Source organism: Octopus sinensis, linkage group LG16, assembly GCF_006345805.1.
Source record: "Octopus sinensis linkage group LG16, ASM634580v1, whole genome shotgun sequence".
Taxonomy (NCBI): Eukaryota; Metazoa; Mollusca; class Cephalopoda; order Octopoda; family Octopodidae; genus Octopus; species Octopus sinensis.
In genome coordinates, this window is record NC_043012.1 from 35,571,013 (window position 1) to 35,588,456 (window position 17,444).

At 38.2% G+C, this 17,444-nt stretch overlaps 1 protein-coding gene across 4 annotated transcripts in view; it reads right to left on the reverse strand.

Moving 5' to 3' along the window:
* The window catches only part of LOC115220502 (rho GTPase-activating protein 6-like), a 164,431-nt gene that overhangs the window by 17,593 nt on the left and 129,394 nt on the right, over window positions 1-17,444 (reverse strand). For all 4 annotated transcript variants that reach the window (XM_036509995.1, XM_036509997.1, XM_036509996.1 and 1 more), the window contains 9 exons: window positions 17,003-17,083; window positions 16,111-16,234; window positions 13,796-13,889; window positions 13,119-13,323; window positions 12,145-12,200; window positions 7,995-8,145; window positions 3,952-4,103; window positions 3,498-3,674; window positions 622-719 (listed from right to left, as the gene is read on the reverse strand). In XM_036509995.1, the coding sequence (XP_036365888.1) occupies window positions 622-719; window positions 3,498-3,674; window positions 3,952-4,103; window positions 7,995-8,145; window positions 12,145-12,200; window positions 13,119-13,323; window positions 13,796-13,889; window positions 16,111-16,234; window positions 17,003-17,083 (1,138 nt within the window). The remainder of the gene's footprint in view (window positions 1-621; window positions 720-3,497; window positions 3,675-3,951; window positions 4,104-7,994; window positions 8,146-12,144; window positions 12,201-13,118; window positions 13,324-13,795; window positions 13,890-16,110; window positions 16,235-17,002; window positions 17,084-17,444) is intronic.

Sequence of the window (17,444 nt, forward strand, 5' to 3'; positions counted from 1 at the left end):
AAATTTTGTCTCACTGATAACTGGACGTAAAGCTGATGAGGATCACACACACACACACACACGCAGGTTCGTTTGTATAGATGCACTGTGAGCCTCCTGTAGCTGCTATCGACCAAATTCACTCACAAAGCATTAGTTGGCCCAGAGCCATTACAGACATTCCCCACTTGTATCATGCAGAGAGAGGGACCAAACCCGAAACTTCATGGTGGTGAAGGGAACCTTTTAAGTATATCCACACACACACACACACACATTACACAACTGTACCACTTTTGTCGTATGATTACAATTTCGCTCTCGAAATATATATTTTATTATTTCTTTATTGCCCACAAGGGGCTAAACACAGAGGGGACAAACAAGGACAAACAAAGGGATTAAGTCGATTACATCGACCCCAGTGCGTAACTGGTACTTAATTTATCGACCCCGAAAGGATGAAAGGCAAAGTCGACCTCGGCGGAATTTGATCTCAGAACGTAGCAGCAGACGAAATACGGCAACGCATTTCGCCCGGCGCGCTAACGTTTCTGCCAGCTCAGTTTCCCAACCGTTCTTAAGGCCATTACTGTCAGTCGCCAACCTCAAACCCACAATGGTGCAATCAGAACAACTTACCCACTATCACTGGCAATATGTTTCAGTAACTTATCACACACTTCTGGATTATCTTCCATGATGTAACGCAGGACTTCATCATAAATATTTGGTGGGATCTGTTTAACAATCAGAAAGAAACAATCAGTGCACTGGGAGTTGTCTGCCCTTAGTTCAGGGCTAGAACTTCGCTAAAATTAACATTCTGTTAAAGAAAGGAAGATGGACATAATTACAACTGTTGGCAGGGTGTATAGCAGCGGTTCCTAACCATTTGTTTTTTTTTTACCTATGGACCCCTTTGATTTCTATTTTATTCTTGTGGGCCCCCATAGCCATTCAATACTTAAAATCTAGTCTTATAGAAACTTCTTTCAAAATGCCTAATTTGTTTATTCAAACTTAAACTTGTTGTAGTTTGAATTATTTAAAATGTTAGGGAAAGAAACCCAGCTGTTTCTTGCAATACACACATCTAAAACAAAATATATATAGGAGCCCTTAAAAAATACTTTTGTGGATCCCTAATTTACTATTTTGTTGCATGGACCCTGAAAAATCTTATATGGACCCTGGTTGAGTACTGTTGATGTAGAGGGACAGGTTATCCCTTTGGTGAATTTGATGAAAGCTATTTGAAGTTGGCAGAGCCCCTAAGAGAAATTTTGTCTGGTTGAAGGAGACCCCTTTTGGACCCTTATGGTGGATGTTCTCTCCAAAATTCAAAGGAATTTGAAGGTTTTGTAAGATCTTCATGGGCCTCTTTTGTCTCTCTGCCCCTGGACCAAGGCACTGGCTGTTCCCAACTCACTCACCTTATATAGGCCCTGGAGAGTGGAAAGAATGGGTCAAGGCCCACATGGATGGGTCAATTCTCAGCCTGCACCTGTAGGCAGAAGAACCTAGAGAACCTGAAAAGTTGGGGAGGCATTGTGCCCAAGCTTGAACTCATGCAAGAAAAGGAAGCAAAGGTCCTTTTTTGTCCTGTTCATAATTAAGGGCACCTATGCTTCAAGAATGCTTTCTGTCTAAAATAAGCAGAAAATTATTAAAGAACATACATCAATTATTAAGTCAGTGGAAATTCACCTAAAATAGAATTAAAATACTGTGATAAAATTGTGTTTCGAAACACAACGCAGAGTGGCCATTATTTTTGGAACAACCCAATAGAAAATGATTCTGTCACTATAAAGCTGGAAGATTTTGATGAAATTTTTTGGAAGATTTAGATCACTTTAAAACAAGAAGCTTATAACTAAGGTTGTCTCAGGCAGGTTGCTATGAAAAGGGTTTGAATTATCAGGGTCTATGCCATTGACATTGAGTGCAGACATATTTCATCATTGATGTTACAGGCAGACACACAGACTGGTGCCATTTGACAAAGGAACCAAACTCTCTACGCCCCCAAGACACCTGTCTAATTATTCGTTACTTCCTTTCCTATGCATCATTGGTTATTACCATCACAGATGAGAAGCTAACATCTTTGCTGCTGCTGCTGCTGCTACTTCGGCTGCTACTGCTGCAGTTGTTGTTGCTGTTATTGTTTAACTGAAATTTTATTATAATTAGAATTTTAGTAATCAGTGTTGTTCACATCATTATTATTAGTAGTGTTCGTTAGAGTTCTGACTTTAAATTCTGTTCAGGTTGATATTTGCTTTTGTTTTTTTTTTGTGGTCAGTGAACTGGATACCAGTTAAGCATTGGCGGGAGGGGGTAGATGCAGTCCACAGACGTCTGCCCCCCAACCACCCCAAAAAATTGCTGGTCTTGTGCCGATGTGAGAAACCATTGTTGTTGTTGTCATTAGAGTGCCAAAAGAATTGCTTTATGATACAGTAATCCCTCGACTATCGTGGGTGTTATGTTCCAAAACCCCCTGCGACAGGTGAAAATCCCCAAAGTAGAAACAGTACAGTACGGTATAATTTTTCAATTATTTTTATAATTTGTATATATTTATTTTATTACAAATGCAAAACAACACCACACCCCCACCTCCCAAGTTTCATTTTTCCAGATAGTATGTGTTATTCTTTGTTTAATCATCAACGATACACTACGTATTTTCTTTTCTATATTTTAATTAATGTGTTATACAGTGCAGTACTGAACTCTATTTTTATTTATTAATTTATTAATTTTTAATTGTGAAAATACCTATTTTACCACAGAAATAATTGAAATCTAAAAAAATAAAAATACCTATCAGTTGCAATATACTGAGGAATCTGCGATATACATTTACTTATATTAACCAGAAAAATTCATTGAGGGTGCGGTAGGTGAACCGCGAAATGATTACTGTATTTGTTCTGGTTCTTTGCATACTGAGTTCAAATCCTGCTGACGTCAACAACAAGCAATGATAATGATGACAGCATCAACAGCAGTGGAGGCGCAATGGCCCAGTGGTTAGGGCAGCGGACTCCAGGTTGGAGGATCGTGGTTTCGATTCCCATACCGGGCGTTCTGTGTGTTTCTTGAGTGAAAACACCTAAAGCTCCACGATGCTCCTGCAGGGGGTGGTGGCGACCCCTGTTGTACTCTTTCGCTCCAACTTTCTCTCACTCTTTCTTCCTGTTTCTTGTCCCCAACTTCCTACGCAACCGCTGAGCCTGGATGCGCATTCATCCATCCGTCGATGCTCTCGGTGTAGGGGGTTGACCTGCTTTCTCTTCTGCAGGTCTTACGAATAGCAAAGGACCACGTTTCGGACATCTCCCACTACAGAGGCGCAATCTTGTGAGCTCTGGGATGAAGGCCACTTCACTCAACAAACAAACAAACAAACAAAGCAGCAACAGCAACAATGACAACAACATCAGCTGCAGCAGCAACAATAACAGCAAAGCTATGTAGAAAGAATTGGTTGTAGTTTTTTTTACCTCAAAAATGGAAGAATCTTCAATCATGGTCTTAACGACTTCTATCACATCTTTTCTCTCCTCGGCTCTGGCACAACTTTCCACCATGTATTTTCTTTCTCCCACTTTAGCTTTATGAAGAATATTGGGGCCAAATAGGGTGGCCAAATTTGTGGAGTCCATTCTGTTCCCGGGTAACTGGAAAGAATTTGGTAAATCAGATTAGTAAGAAAGGGGTAGGGAACCACTCTGTCTGTCTGTATGTACCCCTTTTTACTTTCTCTCTCTCATATACACATATTTACATACACACACACACATACAGTTATACATACACACACAAACACACATACATATAAACACATAGATACATTACATACACACATATAGCCACATTATGCACCTGCATATACACACATTATACAAACATATCACACACACACACAGAATAAACTTGTTTGGTTCCATTACTCACTGTTTGACCATTCTTATCAATGGTATCTGTGGAATGTTGAGCAACTTTCCTCAAGAACTTCATCAAGGCCCATAAAGTATCCCTGTTAGGGACTGGCAGAAGAGAAACCAGCAACTTAAGGGCCAAAATCTGTTTCTCAGGGTTGTTGATGCCTGAAAATGTAAAACATAAAAAAGACAAATTATATCTGTGTTGATGAGAATGTTAGTGATATTTAATTAATCGTACTAATTAGGGGAACTAATGAGGGAACCTGAACAGAGTCATTCACCACCACCACCACCATTTAATGTCTGTTGTCCCTGCTGGCATGGATTTGATGGCATGATAGGAGCTGACAAAATGTGGGATGACACCAAGCTCCAATGTCTGATTCTGCAGTTGGATGCCCTTCCTAATGCCAACCACCTTACAGAGTGTACTGGGTGCTCTTCACATGGAAGTGGCATGATGGTATCAGTGAAGGCACCAAGTAAATGGTTACTTAGAGACTTCACTGGTGCTGATTCAGTTTAATGGAAATAGCAACCAAATCTCCCTCAAATCACACCACCCTACAATCTGAAATGAAGGGCACAAATGTGGTCAGTGGGATAGAAAAAAAGAAAGGTGGGTCATACCTGGAATGTCTTGGATTATAGGACTGCTAAATCAGAGTTGACCAGGGGCTAAACAACTACATCAACTAATTATCATAATTAAGAAGAAAGAGAGGGAGGGAGAGATAAAGAGAGAGATAAAGAGAGAGTGAGGGTGAGAGAAAGAGAGAGGTGAGGTATGTAGACAATAAGAGAAACAGAGAGATAAAGAGAGGCACATAGACAGTAAGAAAAACAAGAGAGAGAGAGGTATGTAGACAGTAAGAAAAATAGAGAGAGAGAGAGAGGAGAGAGAGAGAGAGAGAGAGAGAGGAGAGAGAGAGAGAGTTGAGGCTAAGAAGTGAAACATGAATGATGTGGCAAATGGTCAGCATCTTCACCCTAATTCTGCATCATGGCCCTGGAATCTAATTGATACTCGCTAGGTCTAAGCATTTTCTTTTTTTTCAGACAGGTGCCATGATAAAGTAAAGGTAGGATTTGATTCCTCCTTGCATCTGGTGGGAGCACTGTATAATGACTGAGCGTTTCTTTATGTTTCAAGTATTTCACATGTCTTTGGTTTGAAGGAAGAAGACAATTGGTTGACAGAAATGACAACAACAACAACAACACTTGTAGAGAGCGAATTTCTTAGAGCACAAATATAAACAAACACACACACACACACATGTACCATCATCATCATCATCATCATCATTTAATGTCCCTCTTCCATGCTGGTATGAAATGGATGGTGTAACAGGCTCCAACAAGCCAGAGGGAAGCATTGAGCCATGAGCTTCTTCTGGTTGCCATCGACCAAACTCACTCAAGTTTTGGTAAGCCTGGCACTATGGTAGACACTTGCCCCAAAATGCCATACAATGGGGTTGAACCTGAAACCATGTGGTTGGAAAGTAAACTCCTTTCTCACACAGCCATCCATGCCTACACCTGTGTGTGTGGTGGTGGTGGTGGTGGTAGTGGTGGGGAGTGACACATAGGCACCACTGGTTACAGACTTGTCTGGTGGAGGGAGCTGATGACCAAATCATACAACAGATCGCACCAGACAACGTTCATTAAGACCAAAACCAATACATCATCATCATCATTTAACATCTGCTTTTCATGCTAGCACAGGTTGGACAGTTTGACTGGGAGTCTGGGAAATCAGGAGGCTGCACCAGGTTCCAGTCAGATCTGGCAGTATTTCTACAGCTGGATGCCCTTCCTAATGCTAACCACTCCGTGAGTGTAGAGGGGTGCTTTTTACGTGCTACCGGCACAGGTGCCAGGGGAGGCGGCACTGGCATCAGCCACGTTCGGATGGTGCTTTTTACGTGCCACCAGCACAGGTATCACATTTACAATTTCCAAAAAACACAAAAAAACAATAACTACCAACAGAATGGAGGAACCAAACAGAATGGATGAGATTTTACTTTCTTTTCCTCTCAGCTTATTTACCAGGTCAGCCCCCCCCCCCACCTTTTTTGTTATTGTTTCATCACAGTATTTTGTAGTTCCAGTTTTAGTTAAGATTTTACTTGTTTTACAGCTTTCATTTGCTCCTTTTCTTCATAGTAGTCAAGTATTTTGACCTCTTATTGTATTTTTCAGATTCCTTGAAGGCAGAAAACAGTTTTCCTTTTTTGTTTTGCTCCTGTTTTGTCATTATTTGTATCAGTTTTCCTTGGTTCTGTAATCCTATAATGGATATTTTATACTAATTTTCTAATTGTATAACACTGCTACTGTCATCAGTTCATTGTATATATAACATTTCTATGTCAAATTTTGGGTGTTGTATTCTAAATTCCTTCATTATTCTTCTTGTTTTCCTGTCTACTTTGCTTCGTGCATTTAGCATCGACTTAAGAATATTGTAACTGTAACTTATATCTGGCACAACTAGAGTATTGATACCTATCATCTTGTTTTTTTTTTGCATCGAACTCCACTTTGAGCATTAATCTAAGTCATCCAGAGTATTATTATTATTATTGCCATCCACCTCTGCCTACCCTCCTTCTCCTCCTCCTCCTCCTCCTCTTCTTCTTCTTCTAATTACTATTGTGATAATTATTATCATAAAATAACTGAAAACGGAGAAATCCATGCGTGAAGAAGCCAAGGTGGTGAGCACTGCAAGGCATTTGGAGCATGGCTTATAGGCACATAATGCGCACACAGATTTGTGTGCACACACACACACACAGACACATACATACACACACACAACACGCATGCATATCTATATCTACACATTCATATTTGCCAGTGAGGTGGGATGGCCATCATTCAAAAGCTATAACAATGAGAGTGAGCACGCTGTGACCAGCAGAGCATAAACATCTAACAGTCTGGTGGATACAGTCACACACACATACACACACACATACACACGTACATACACACACACATGCACACACACACACACACACATGTGCGCGCGCACACACGCACATATATGTTTGCTTTCCTTATATACTGAAACAGATTTTTTTTAAATAAAATCTTAAATATCATACTTTTGTATTGTATAAGAGAGATGCCTGAGATATGTATGTGTGTGTGTGTGTGTGTAAAATATATACAGAGATAGCTGTGTGTGTGTAAAAAGATATATATACAGAGACTGCTGTGTGTGTGTGTATGCATGTATACAGGTATACGTGCAGGCATTTTGATATATACCTGTATGCGTCAGTCCATGTCTGTATAAGCCATGCTCCAGATGCTACACAGTACAGTAGCTCTTAATGCATCGATACACTTCATACAAACACTGAATCACCTCTCACAACCATGTCAGGACAGCTGTACTTATACATATAAGAATAGCAAATAATACAATTACTGATGTGTGCAAAGCTTGATCAACCTGGAATTAATTAATGAGAGGTGAACAAAGCAGCGCTCACTGAAATACAGGTGAATACAATCACATTTAACATGTTTGTATTGTTCTTTTATGTAAAAACAACTGTTCTTACAGAACTGTGAAAGACTGAGTTGGTGTTCATAGCTGATGATGTGCAATGATAATGAAATGCATGTACTTCACAATTCTCTGAGATCATTAATTACCCAATGATGTGTTTTCACATGTATTGTCTGTGAGGAGCAAAATGGCTATTTCCATAGTAAAATGTATTCCCATGTTCAAATGCACCCAAATGTGTTAAATATATTTGCATGAACATATATAGTTTATTCAGCACTGGTGCATGCTGGTTTTTATCATTAAAAATGTATTTAAAATATAATTAGTGTATCTGGCTTAAATATTTCCTTTCTAAGAAAAATAACAATCTAAAACTCAGTGGCACTCATAGTGTTCCCCAACGTTTATCACCCCCTTGTGAGTTTACAACACTCACAAGATGGTCAACCCTGGCCTAATCCAGTCTGATCTATGATTAGGGAATTAAAGCAATTTTCTAAGGCTCAACTCACGTCGTGTGGCCACAAAAGGTGAATAAAGATCCCGAGTAAGTAGGGGCTCAGGTAAGTCTCGAAAAAACTCCTTTAATAGAGCACCGACATCATGTGGGTTCTGAGATTCATCAAGGATGACATCTTTGCCGCTATCAAATTCATCTCGCAACTGCAATGAGAAAGTTTCATTTAGAACACAGCAAATATAAAGAATCAACGAGGAATATTTGTTTGACAGTTTTAACAGCACCTTCTTCCATTTCATGTTTGCCTGGGTTAAATGTCAGTATTTCAAGCAGAGTTTTCTAGGACTAGGTGCCTTTTACACACACTCATATATAATATAGATACATATATATATATATATATTATATATACATACACACATATACATACATATATATACATATATATATATATATATATACATATATATATGTAGATGTATGAGTGTAAATATATATGTGTGTATATATATATATATGTATATATGTAAAGTATAGTAGCCATCTCAATATGGCTAACCACTAAGGGTGGGTGTTTACGTTGTCGAGCGGTTACTGTTTACATCTTGTTCAGAGATTTATATTATTGCTATGTATATATGTAAATATGTATATGTATGTATATATATATATAATATATATATATATATTATATATACATACACATATACATACATATATATACATATATATATATATATATATACATATATATATGTAGATGTATGAGTGTAAATATATATGTGTGTTATATATATATATATGTATATATGTAAGTATAGTAGCCATCTCAATATGGCTAACCACTAAGGGTGGGTGTTTACGTTGTCGAGCGGTTACTGTTTACATCTTGTTCAGAGATTTATTATTGCTATGTATATATGTAAATATGTATATGTATGTATATATATATATATTATATATATATATATATTATATATATATATATATATATAATATATATATATATATAATATATTATGATATGGTAATGTTTGTCTTTGTGTTCAGCTCTAATGAAACAAATTTTACATTAATCTGGTGGGTTTTTCTATATTTTTGTAGAATTTACAAGAATATTATTGACAGTGACTTCGAAGTTCAGCCTGTGAAACCATCGGATGTATCTTTTATCTTTTACTTATTTCAGTCACTAGACAGCGGCCATGCTGGGGCATTGCCTTGAAGAATTTTAGCCAAATATATCTACTCACAAGGCTTTGGTTGGCCTGAAGCTATAATAGAAGACACTTGCCCAAAGTGCCCCGCAGTGGGACTGAACCCAGAACCATGTGGTTGGTAAGCAAGCCACTTACCACACAACCACTCCAAAGATACATTACCCGACTACATAAGAAATATAATTGCTCATGATTTCTGTTGGAGTATGCTTAACTTGTTGACACTGACCAATATATCTATCTGTGTGTGAGTGTGTAAAAATATAGATACATATAAACAGACAAAAATATGTATGTATGTATATATATATGTGGACGGACACACACATACACACATATTTTTCTTTTCTTTTTTTTTTCTTTTACTTGTTTCAGTCATTTGACTGCGGCCATGCTGGAGCACCGCCTTTAGTCGAGCAAATCGACCCCAGGACTTATTCTTTGTAAGCCCAGTACTTATTTTATCGGTCTCTTTTGCCGAACCGCTAAGTGACGAGGACATAAACACACCAGCATCGGTTGTCAATGCTAGGGGGACAAACACTGACATACAAACACGCACACACACACACATATATATATATATATATACACATATACAACAGGCTTCTTTCAGTTTCCGTCTACCAAATCCACTCACAAGGCATTGATCGGCCCGGGGCTATAGCAGAAGACACTTGCCCAAGATGCCATGCAGTGGGACTGAACCCGGAACCATGTGGTTGGTTAGCAAGCTACTTACCACACAGCCACTCCTGCGCCTAATATATATATTATTACAAATTTGGGATACTGTTTACATTGCATTAGTAAAGTGTAAGATAGTAAATGTCCTGATAATTGGGAATACTTATTATTCCCTAAGATTTTAAATATATATATATCGTGTACATTAGAACACATTAATGTAAACTATATTTTTATGTGAATAATATATAGTCTATTGATTTTTGTGCAAGGCAACTGGTAATAATAATTTCTATAATTCTTATTACCCTAATATTATTTATTATGTATAAATACATATATATATATATATATATATTATATATATATATATAATATATATATATATATATATATTATATATATATATATAATATATATATATATATATATATATATATATATATATATATTTATACACATGCAGGCCCACACATGCAGATATATATAATATATATACAATTAATCAATAAAATTTAATAATTTAATAAAATAATTCGTTTCGTTTCGTTGGGAATTTTCCGAATTTTTCGCTCCCTTACAAGTTATCTCCGAATTTTTCGTTTCGTTGGTAAATATATATACATATAGATGCACACACACACATTTGGTTAATTACCTGCTTTACTTTCAGACTGGAAACTATTTAAGAGCAATTAGCTGTTAACTATATTAATTATATTAAGAAGCTTCAGATAGCTTTTAATGAATTTTTAATCGTTAACATGGATAAAGAGAGAGGTAGAAAGAGAGAGAGGAAAGGGGCTAACGATGATTGTCTCTAATCCAAGTGCTAGAAGGGGATTGGCTGAGCTTTACAGTATCAATAAACATCATCATCATCATCACTACCACTACCGTCACCACCACCATCTCCATCATCATCATCATCATCGCCATCATCATTGACAGCTGCTATTGCTGGAAGCTGTAGCAATGAGCAGAGATGGAGTAAGAAGGGCAGAATTTCCATTAGATAAGGTTTAAAGTACAAGTTGTGGGTGAATGAAGGTTTAACATAAGGCTGTTCACCATTCTGCCATTATTTCAATTATCAGAAGAGGTTAAACATTCACTGTGCGGAGGAATTGGTTAATATTCTGATGTTGCGATGCCGCATCGACCATAAACCTATATTGGTTTCAAACTTTGGCACAAGGCCGGCATGTTCGGGAGAAGGGGTGAGTCAATGACATCGACCCCCAATAATTGAGTGGTGCTTATTTTATTGACCCCAAAAAGATGAAAACTAAAGTCGACTTTGGCAGAATTTGAACCCGAGACATTAAGACAGATGAAATGCCACCAAGCATTTTGGAATTCGAACCCAGAATGTTAAGACGGATGTAATGGTGCCGTGAATTTTGTCCTGTATGTTATCGATTCCGTTCTACTCTAGGCACAAGGACGGAAATTTTTGGGGAGGGGGCCAGTTGATTAGATCGACCCCAGTACGCAATTGGTACTTAATTTATCAACCCTGAAAGGATGAAAGGTAAAGTCAACCTCAGCGGAATTTGAACTCAGAACTTACAGAGGCAAAATACCACTAAAGCATTTTGTCCAGGTTGTTAATGACTCTGCTAGCTCACCACCTTAAATAATAATAATAATAATAATAATAATAATAATAATAATAATAATAATAATTATAATTTATTGACTCTGGAAGGATGAAAGGCAAAGTCAACCTCAGTGGAATTTGAACTCAGAACATAAAGACAGAAAAAGCATTTTGCCCAGCATGCTAACATTTCTGTCAGCTTACCACCTTAACCATAAAACAACATTAAAAAACAAACAATATCATTGTCATCCTTTCACATCCACTTTTTCATGCTCGAATGGGTCAAAGGAACTTCATTGAAGCAGATTTTCTAAGGCTGGATGCCCTTCCATTCACCAACCCTCATCTATTTCCAAGCAATGAAATATTTCCTCATGGCCAGACAAATATTGGAAATGGATGACATTGCATTGCTGTGTGGCAAACAACTTCCGTTCCTAACCACTTGGCTTTGGGCTTTGGCATGGCACCCCTTAGTTATGTGTCTTGTATCATAGCCAGGGACAAAACCAAAGCCTTGTGAGTGGATTTGCTAAATGGAAACTGAAAGAAGCCCATTGTATATGTGTGTATGAATGTGTGCAAAGTGTATGGCCACGTGTGTGTAGTGTCCATGTGTGTATATATGGGGAGAGAGAAAGAGAGAAAAAGAGAGAAAGAAAGGAAAAAGGCCAAGCTCCAAGACTTACCTGTTTGACTCTCTTCTTTGAACACCCAACTCGGAATATTCCCAAAACATGGAAACCTGTTAAAAAATAACTCCTGAATTTAATTCCACATTGGAATGACAGAATTTCTCAATTTTACAACATAATACGCACACACACATACATGTATGTGTGTGTGTGTGTGTGTGAGTACATACATATATGTATATATATATATAAAGTTAAATAAAATTCAGGTGAAAATCTTGCAGAATGCTGTACAAAGCTCATCCACAGCTAATGGCTATCTGATGTCATCATACAGTGGGAATGCTGTTACTGCTGGATATACATCAGGAACTCCATAGCATCCACAGAGATTATATAAGTAGATAAATGACAGAAAACGGAATGAATGACATTCTTCATTTAAAGTCACTACAATTGTTTCAACACATTTTTACGCCTGTATTAGATTGGTGAGATGTTGTGCAATCACTATCATCCATCCAAAGTGTGAAACGCACTTCCTCAGGTGATTGTTTAACTAAGTCCTTCATTAGATTTTATTGCCATTTCACTCAGTGTATGTATATGATGATGACACCTGTCTGTCTGTCAATATATATACCCATCTGTCTGTCTCCCTGTCCATCTGTATATCTCTCCATTTGTCTGCCTCTCTTTCTCCTTCCCTGTCTGCTTCATATCAACCACACACACACACACACACTCACACACACACGCACATATATATATATATGTATGTATACTACTAATATAGGATGAAGTTTTTTTCTCTACAGAAAAGAATTCCATCAAGAAATGTGGCAGCATATTAAAAAATACCTTTATGGTTAAAATTATAAACAACTTATGAGCGAGGGCTAAAGAACATTATTCCAAAGCCAATATACTGATTTTCCACATATAATCCACTTGCTACAGAAAAATTGAACTGAAGTCGGGCAAACTAACCATTAGAATGTATATATATAACTTAAAACGATATTTACCATATGTTTCTATATGTCTGAAACAAGCCAGAACTATCTGTGGCACCATTGGACCGTCTCCAGAAAGGTGTTGAAGGTTTTCATCGTTAACACTTTCTCTTCCGGATATTGATAAAGATAATGCTTCGATGAGACTCGAACCCCTGTCTGTTTGCTCGGGGTTCCCTTCTGACTCAGACAAAGAGTCGGTGCTGCCTGCATGGAACTGAAAAGAGGAAAGAGGAATCTATTCAACATTTCACTAAAATCATTAAAGTATTGAATGAGGAGGAGGAGGAGGACGATGGGTGGGAGGGGGGAAGAGGAGGGGATAAGGAAGAGCGAGATGCAGAAGAGGAGGAGGTGGTGGTCATGGTCGTGGTAGAATGAAGAGAAGGAGAATGGCAGAGGAAGAGGAGGAGGAAGAGAAGGAGAGGAGGAGGGGAGAAGGGGAAGGAGGAGGTGGATGAGGGGAGGATGTGAAAGAGGAAGCGAAGAAGAGGAGGGGCAGGGAAGGAAGATGAAGGTGCAGAAGGGGAGGGGAGAAGCAGGTGGTCTGAAGGAGAATGGGAAGAATAGGAGGGGAAGGAGGAAGAGAAGGAGGAGGAGGAGGAGGTGAAAAAGAAAGGAAGGAGGAAGGAAGAAAAGAAAAAGAACAAGATTATGGTGATGATGATGATGATGGTGATGTTACTCACAGAGCGATTGTTTGATGTCTCCAGTGGATGTGCAGCGTTACCATTGTGTCCAATCAAGGCTTCTGTGGAACCTTCTGAAGATGTACAAGGTTGTCTGAAGTAGCAAGAGGGAGAGGAGGAGGAGGAAGAAGAAGAATTAATCGATGCTTAATCACTTAATCAGTCAATCAACCAATTGAACAAACAAATAACGAAGAAAGTAAAATATTGATCTTCGAGAAAAACTGTTCCAAAGTTTTAACAATTCTGTCCTCCATTACACACATACATGTGTGTGTGTGTGTATGTATTTATGTATGTGTGCGTGTGTGTTTGTGTATATATTTTGTGTGTATATATGTATGTACAGGTGTGTGTATGTACATTCACACATACATGCACATGTATATATATACACATATATCCACACATACCCACGCTGACACACACACACATACATGTGTGTGTGTGTGTGTGTATATATATGTATGTGTGCATGTGTATATGTGTGTGTGAGTGTGCATGTGTGTTTGTGTATATATTTTGTGTGTATATATATATATGTAGGTACAGATATGTGTATGTATATTCATGCATACATGCACAAGTGTATACACACATATATCCATACATACCCACACAGACACATACACCTGCGTACATGTGTGTGTGTGTATTTATGTATATATGTGTGTGTGTGTGTGTATATATATATGTATGTGTGCGTGTGTATATGTATGTGTGAGTGTGCACGTGTGTTTGTGTATATATTTTGTATGTATATATATATATATGTATGTACAGATATGTGTATGTATATTCACACATACATGCACAAGTGTATACACACATATATCCATACACACATACACACACACACATCCACACAGCCACATCCTCAATCCCCTCTTTCCTCCTTTGGCTCAGAAGAACCGTGAAGAGATTGGTGGAAAAGATTCGGGATAATTTTCTGCCACATTTCCAATTCCATCTTTAAGTAATATTTCTTGACATTTAGCAAGGATCGACATTAAAGTTCAGCTGGATTGTCAACAATGTGGCAACCCACTTAGCAATCGATTGATTTCGACAAGCCACAAGATACACTGACAATTTCTGTTTGAGTTAACATCATAGTTAAATGAACTGACACCCTAATATATAACTGGTATTTACTCCATCAATGTCTACTCACATATCATCCCCTTCTGACTGGATAACCATCACCTGCCTCCTCCTCATCATCATTGCTTTAAAGTTCACTTTTCTGTGGACAAGGTTTATAGAATTCTTTACAGGTGAATGCTCTTCCTGTCATCAACCCTTACCTGTTTCCAAGCAAAGTGATATTTCCCCAATGGTCAGACCTGTATTCTCAGAATGCTAGAAATAAATGGCACTGCTTGTGCAACAGTGACATTTGTTTACATCTATCATGTGTCAAGACAAGAACACACACACACACACACACAATAGCCACCTTTTAGTTTCTGTCTACCAAATTCACTAAGAAGGTGATGGTCAGTCCAGAGTTATAGTGTCCAAGGTGCCAAAACCATTTGCTCAAAGGCATTTGGCCAAAATAATTGCACATAGACATGTGCCCAGAGGCCTTTGTTCAAAGATATAAAAAAATTGCCGAAAGACATTTGCCCCAAAGACAATTGTCCAAAAGCATTTGCCCTAAGGTGTTTGCCTAAAAATATAATTGCTTGAAGGTTTTTTTCCCCTCAAAAGCATTTGCCCAACAAAATTTACCCAAAAGATATTTACCTAAAACATTGCTCAAAGATATTTTCCCAAAGACATTTGCCCAAAGTCCATAGAATGAGACTGAACTCAGAACCAAGGGATTGCCAAGCAAACATCTTAATGACACAATAAACTCAGAACATGACCAGATGTAACATTATTATTGTTGCTGTTGCTGTTGCTGTTGAGTGAAGTGGTCTTTGTCCCAGAGCTCGCAAGATGGGAGAAGTCCGAAACGTGGTCCTTTGCTATTCGTAAGACCCGCAGAAGAGAAAGCAGGTCAACCCCCGACACCGAGAGTATTGATGGATGGATGAATGTGCATCCAGGCTCAGCAGTTGTGTGGGAAGTGGGGACAAGAAACAGGAAGAAAGAGTGAGAGAAAGTTGGAGCAAAAGAGTACAACAGGGGTTGCCACCAGCCCCTGCCGGAGCCCCGTGGAGCTTTAGGCATTTTCACCCAATAAACACACACAATGCCCGGTCTGGGAATTGAAACTGCGATCCTCCGACCGCGAGTCCGCTGCCCTAACCATTGCGCCTCCGCTACTGATGCTGTTGGGAAAACTAGCAATTCTTACTTACTTCAATTCACGTTTCTCTGTTGCCTCTCCCAGGGATTTGTTACGCCGCTTCTTCAAGTTATTTTCATTTGCTATACACCTTGACAATGGAATTTCAAAGACCAAACCAACAGGTCGCGGTTCCTCTGGAACAATATTTAACAGATCAATCCATGATAGTCCAAAACCAATTAGCATTCAATAAAATACAAGCTTAAAGAATAATTAAGAAGTAATGAAAGCCATACCCAACAGATCACAGATTCTTTGCGCCCAAAGTTAAAAGATCAATTGAAGATCAATCACAAACCAATCAAACATCAATTAAAGACTAATCATAGATGAATCAGAAACCAATCACAGACTAATTAAAGAGCAATTAAAGATTAACAAGATCATTGCAACAGGTTGCAATGACAGGATTTATCTTTTTGTAATCTGGATTAACTAATCCAGAATTTGGAACTCACCAACATAACATCTGAGCATGCAAATGTGTGTGTGTGTGTGTGTGTGTGTGTGTGTGTGTGTGTGTGTGTGTGAGTGAGTGTATGTGTAAGTGTGTGTGAGTGTGTGTGTATGAGTGTGTGTGTGTGTGAGTGTGTCTGTGTATCAGTGTGTGAGTGTGTGTGTGAGTGTGTGTATGTGTGTGTGTGTGTGTGTCTGCAAGTGTGCTTGCGTGTATGTGAGTATGTATGGTCATGTGAGTATTTATGATGGTATGTGAGGTACAGATATGGCTGCCATGCCATTTTGGGTTCAGTCCCACAGCACAGCAGCTAGGGTAAGTGACTTCTACTAATGCCCCAAGCTAACCAAAACTTTATGAGTAGCATAGCAGAAAATGTAATTGTTGGGTATATGAAGAAATTGCTGCTAATATTTTTGGAAATGGTAGAATTTCAGCAGCTTACCTTTCTGTGATAGAAGGCCACCAAGGTTCACAGACTGAGACCGTTTTTTCAGCCGCTTCTGTCGTTTGGCATCCACACATGCTGCAGTAAAAAAAAAACATTTCATTAAAATGGGTCTGAGGAAGTTATGAGGTTATGAGATGCTGCACTGCCACCCAGTTCTGGGTGCACAGTTTCCTGTAGCAGAAACAACTGTTAGCTAATGAAAGCAATTTCATAACTTCTGTTTTCTTGTCATTCATTAATTTAGACTCACACACACACACAACTCCATATATATATATATATAATATAATAATATTGTCAGGTAGTGGTGTTAAGTTAGATATATATTTTGGAGATGTACTTGTTAAGTTAGATATATATTTTGGAGATGTACTTGCATAGTAAGTGACCTGATCTGAGATTGTGTGCTGCAATTATATATATATATATATATTAT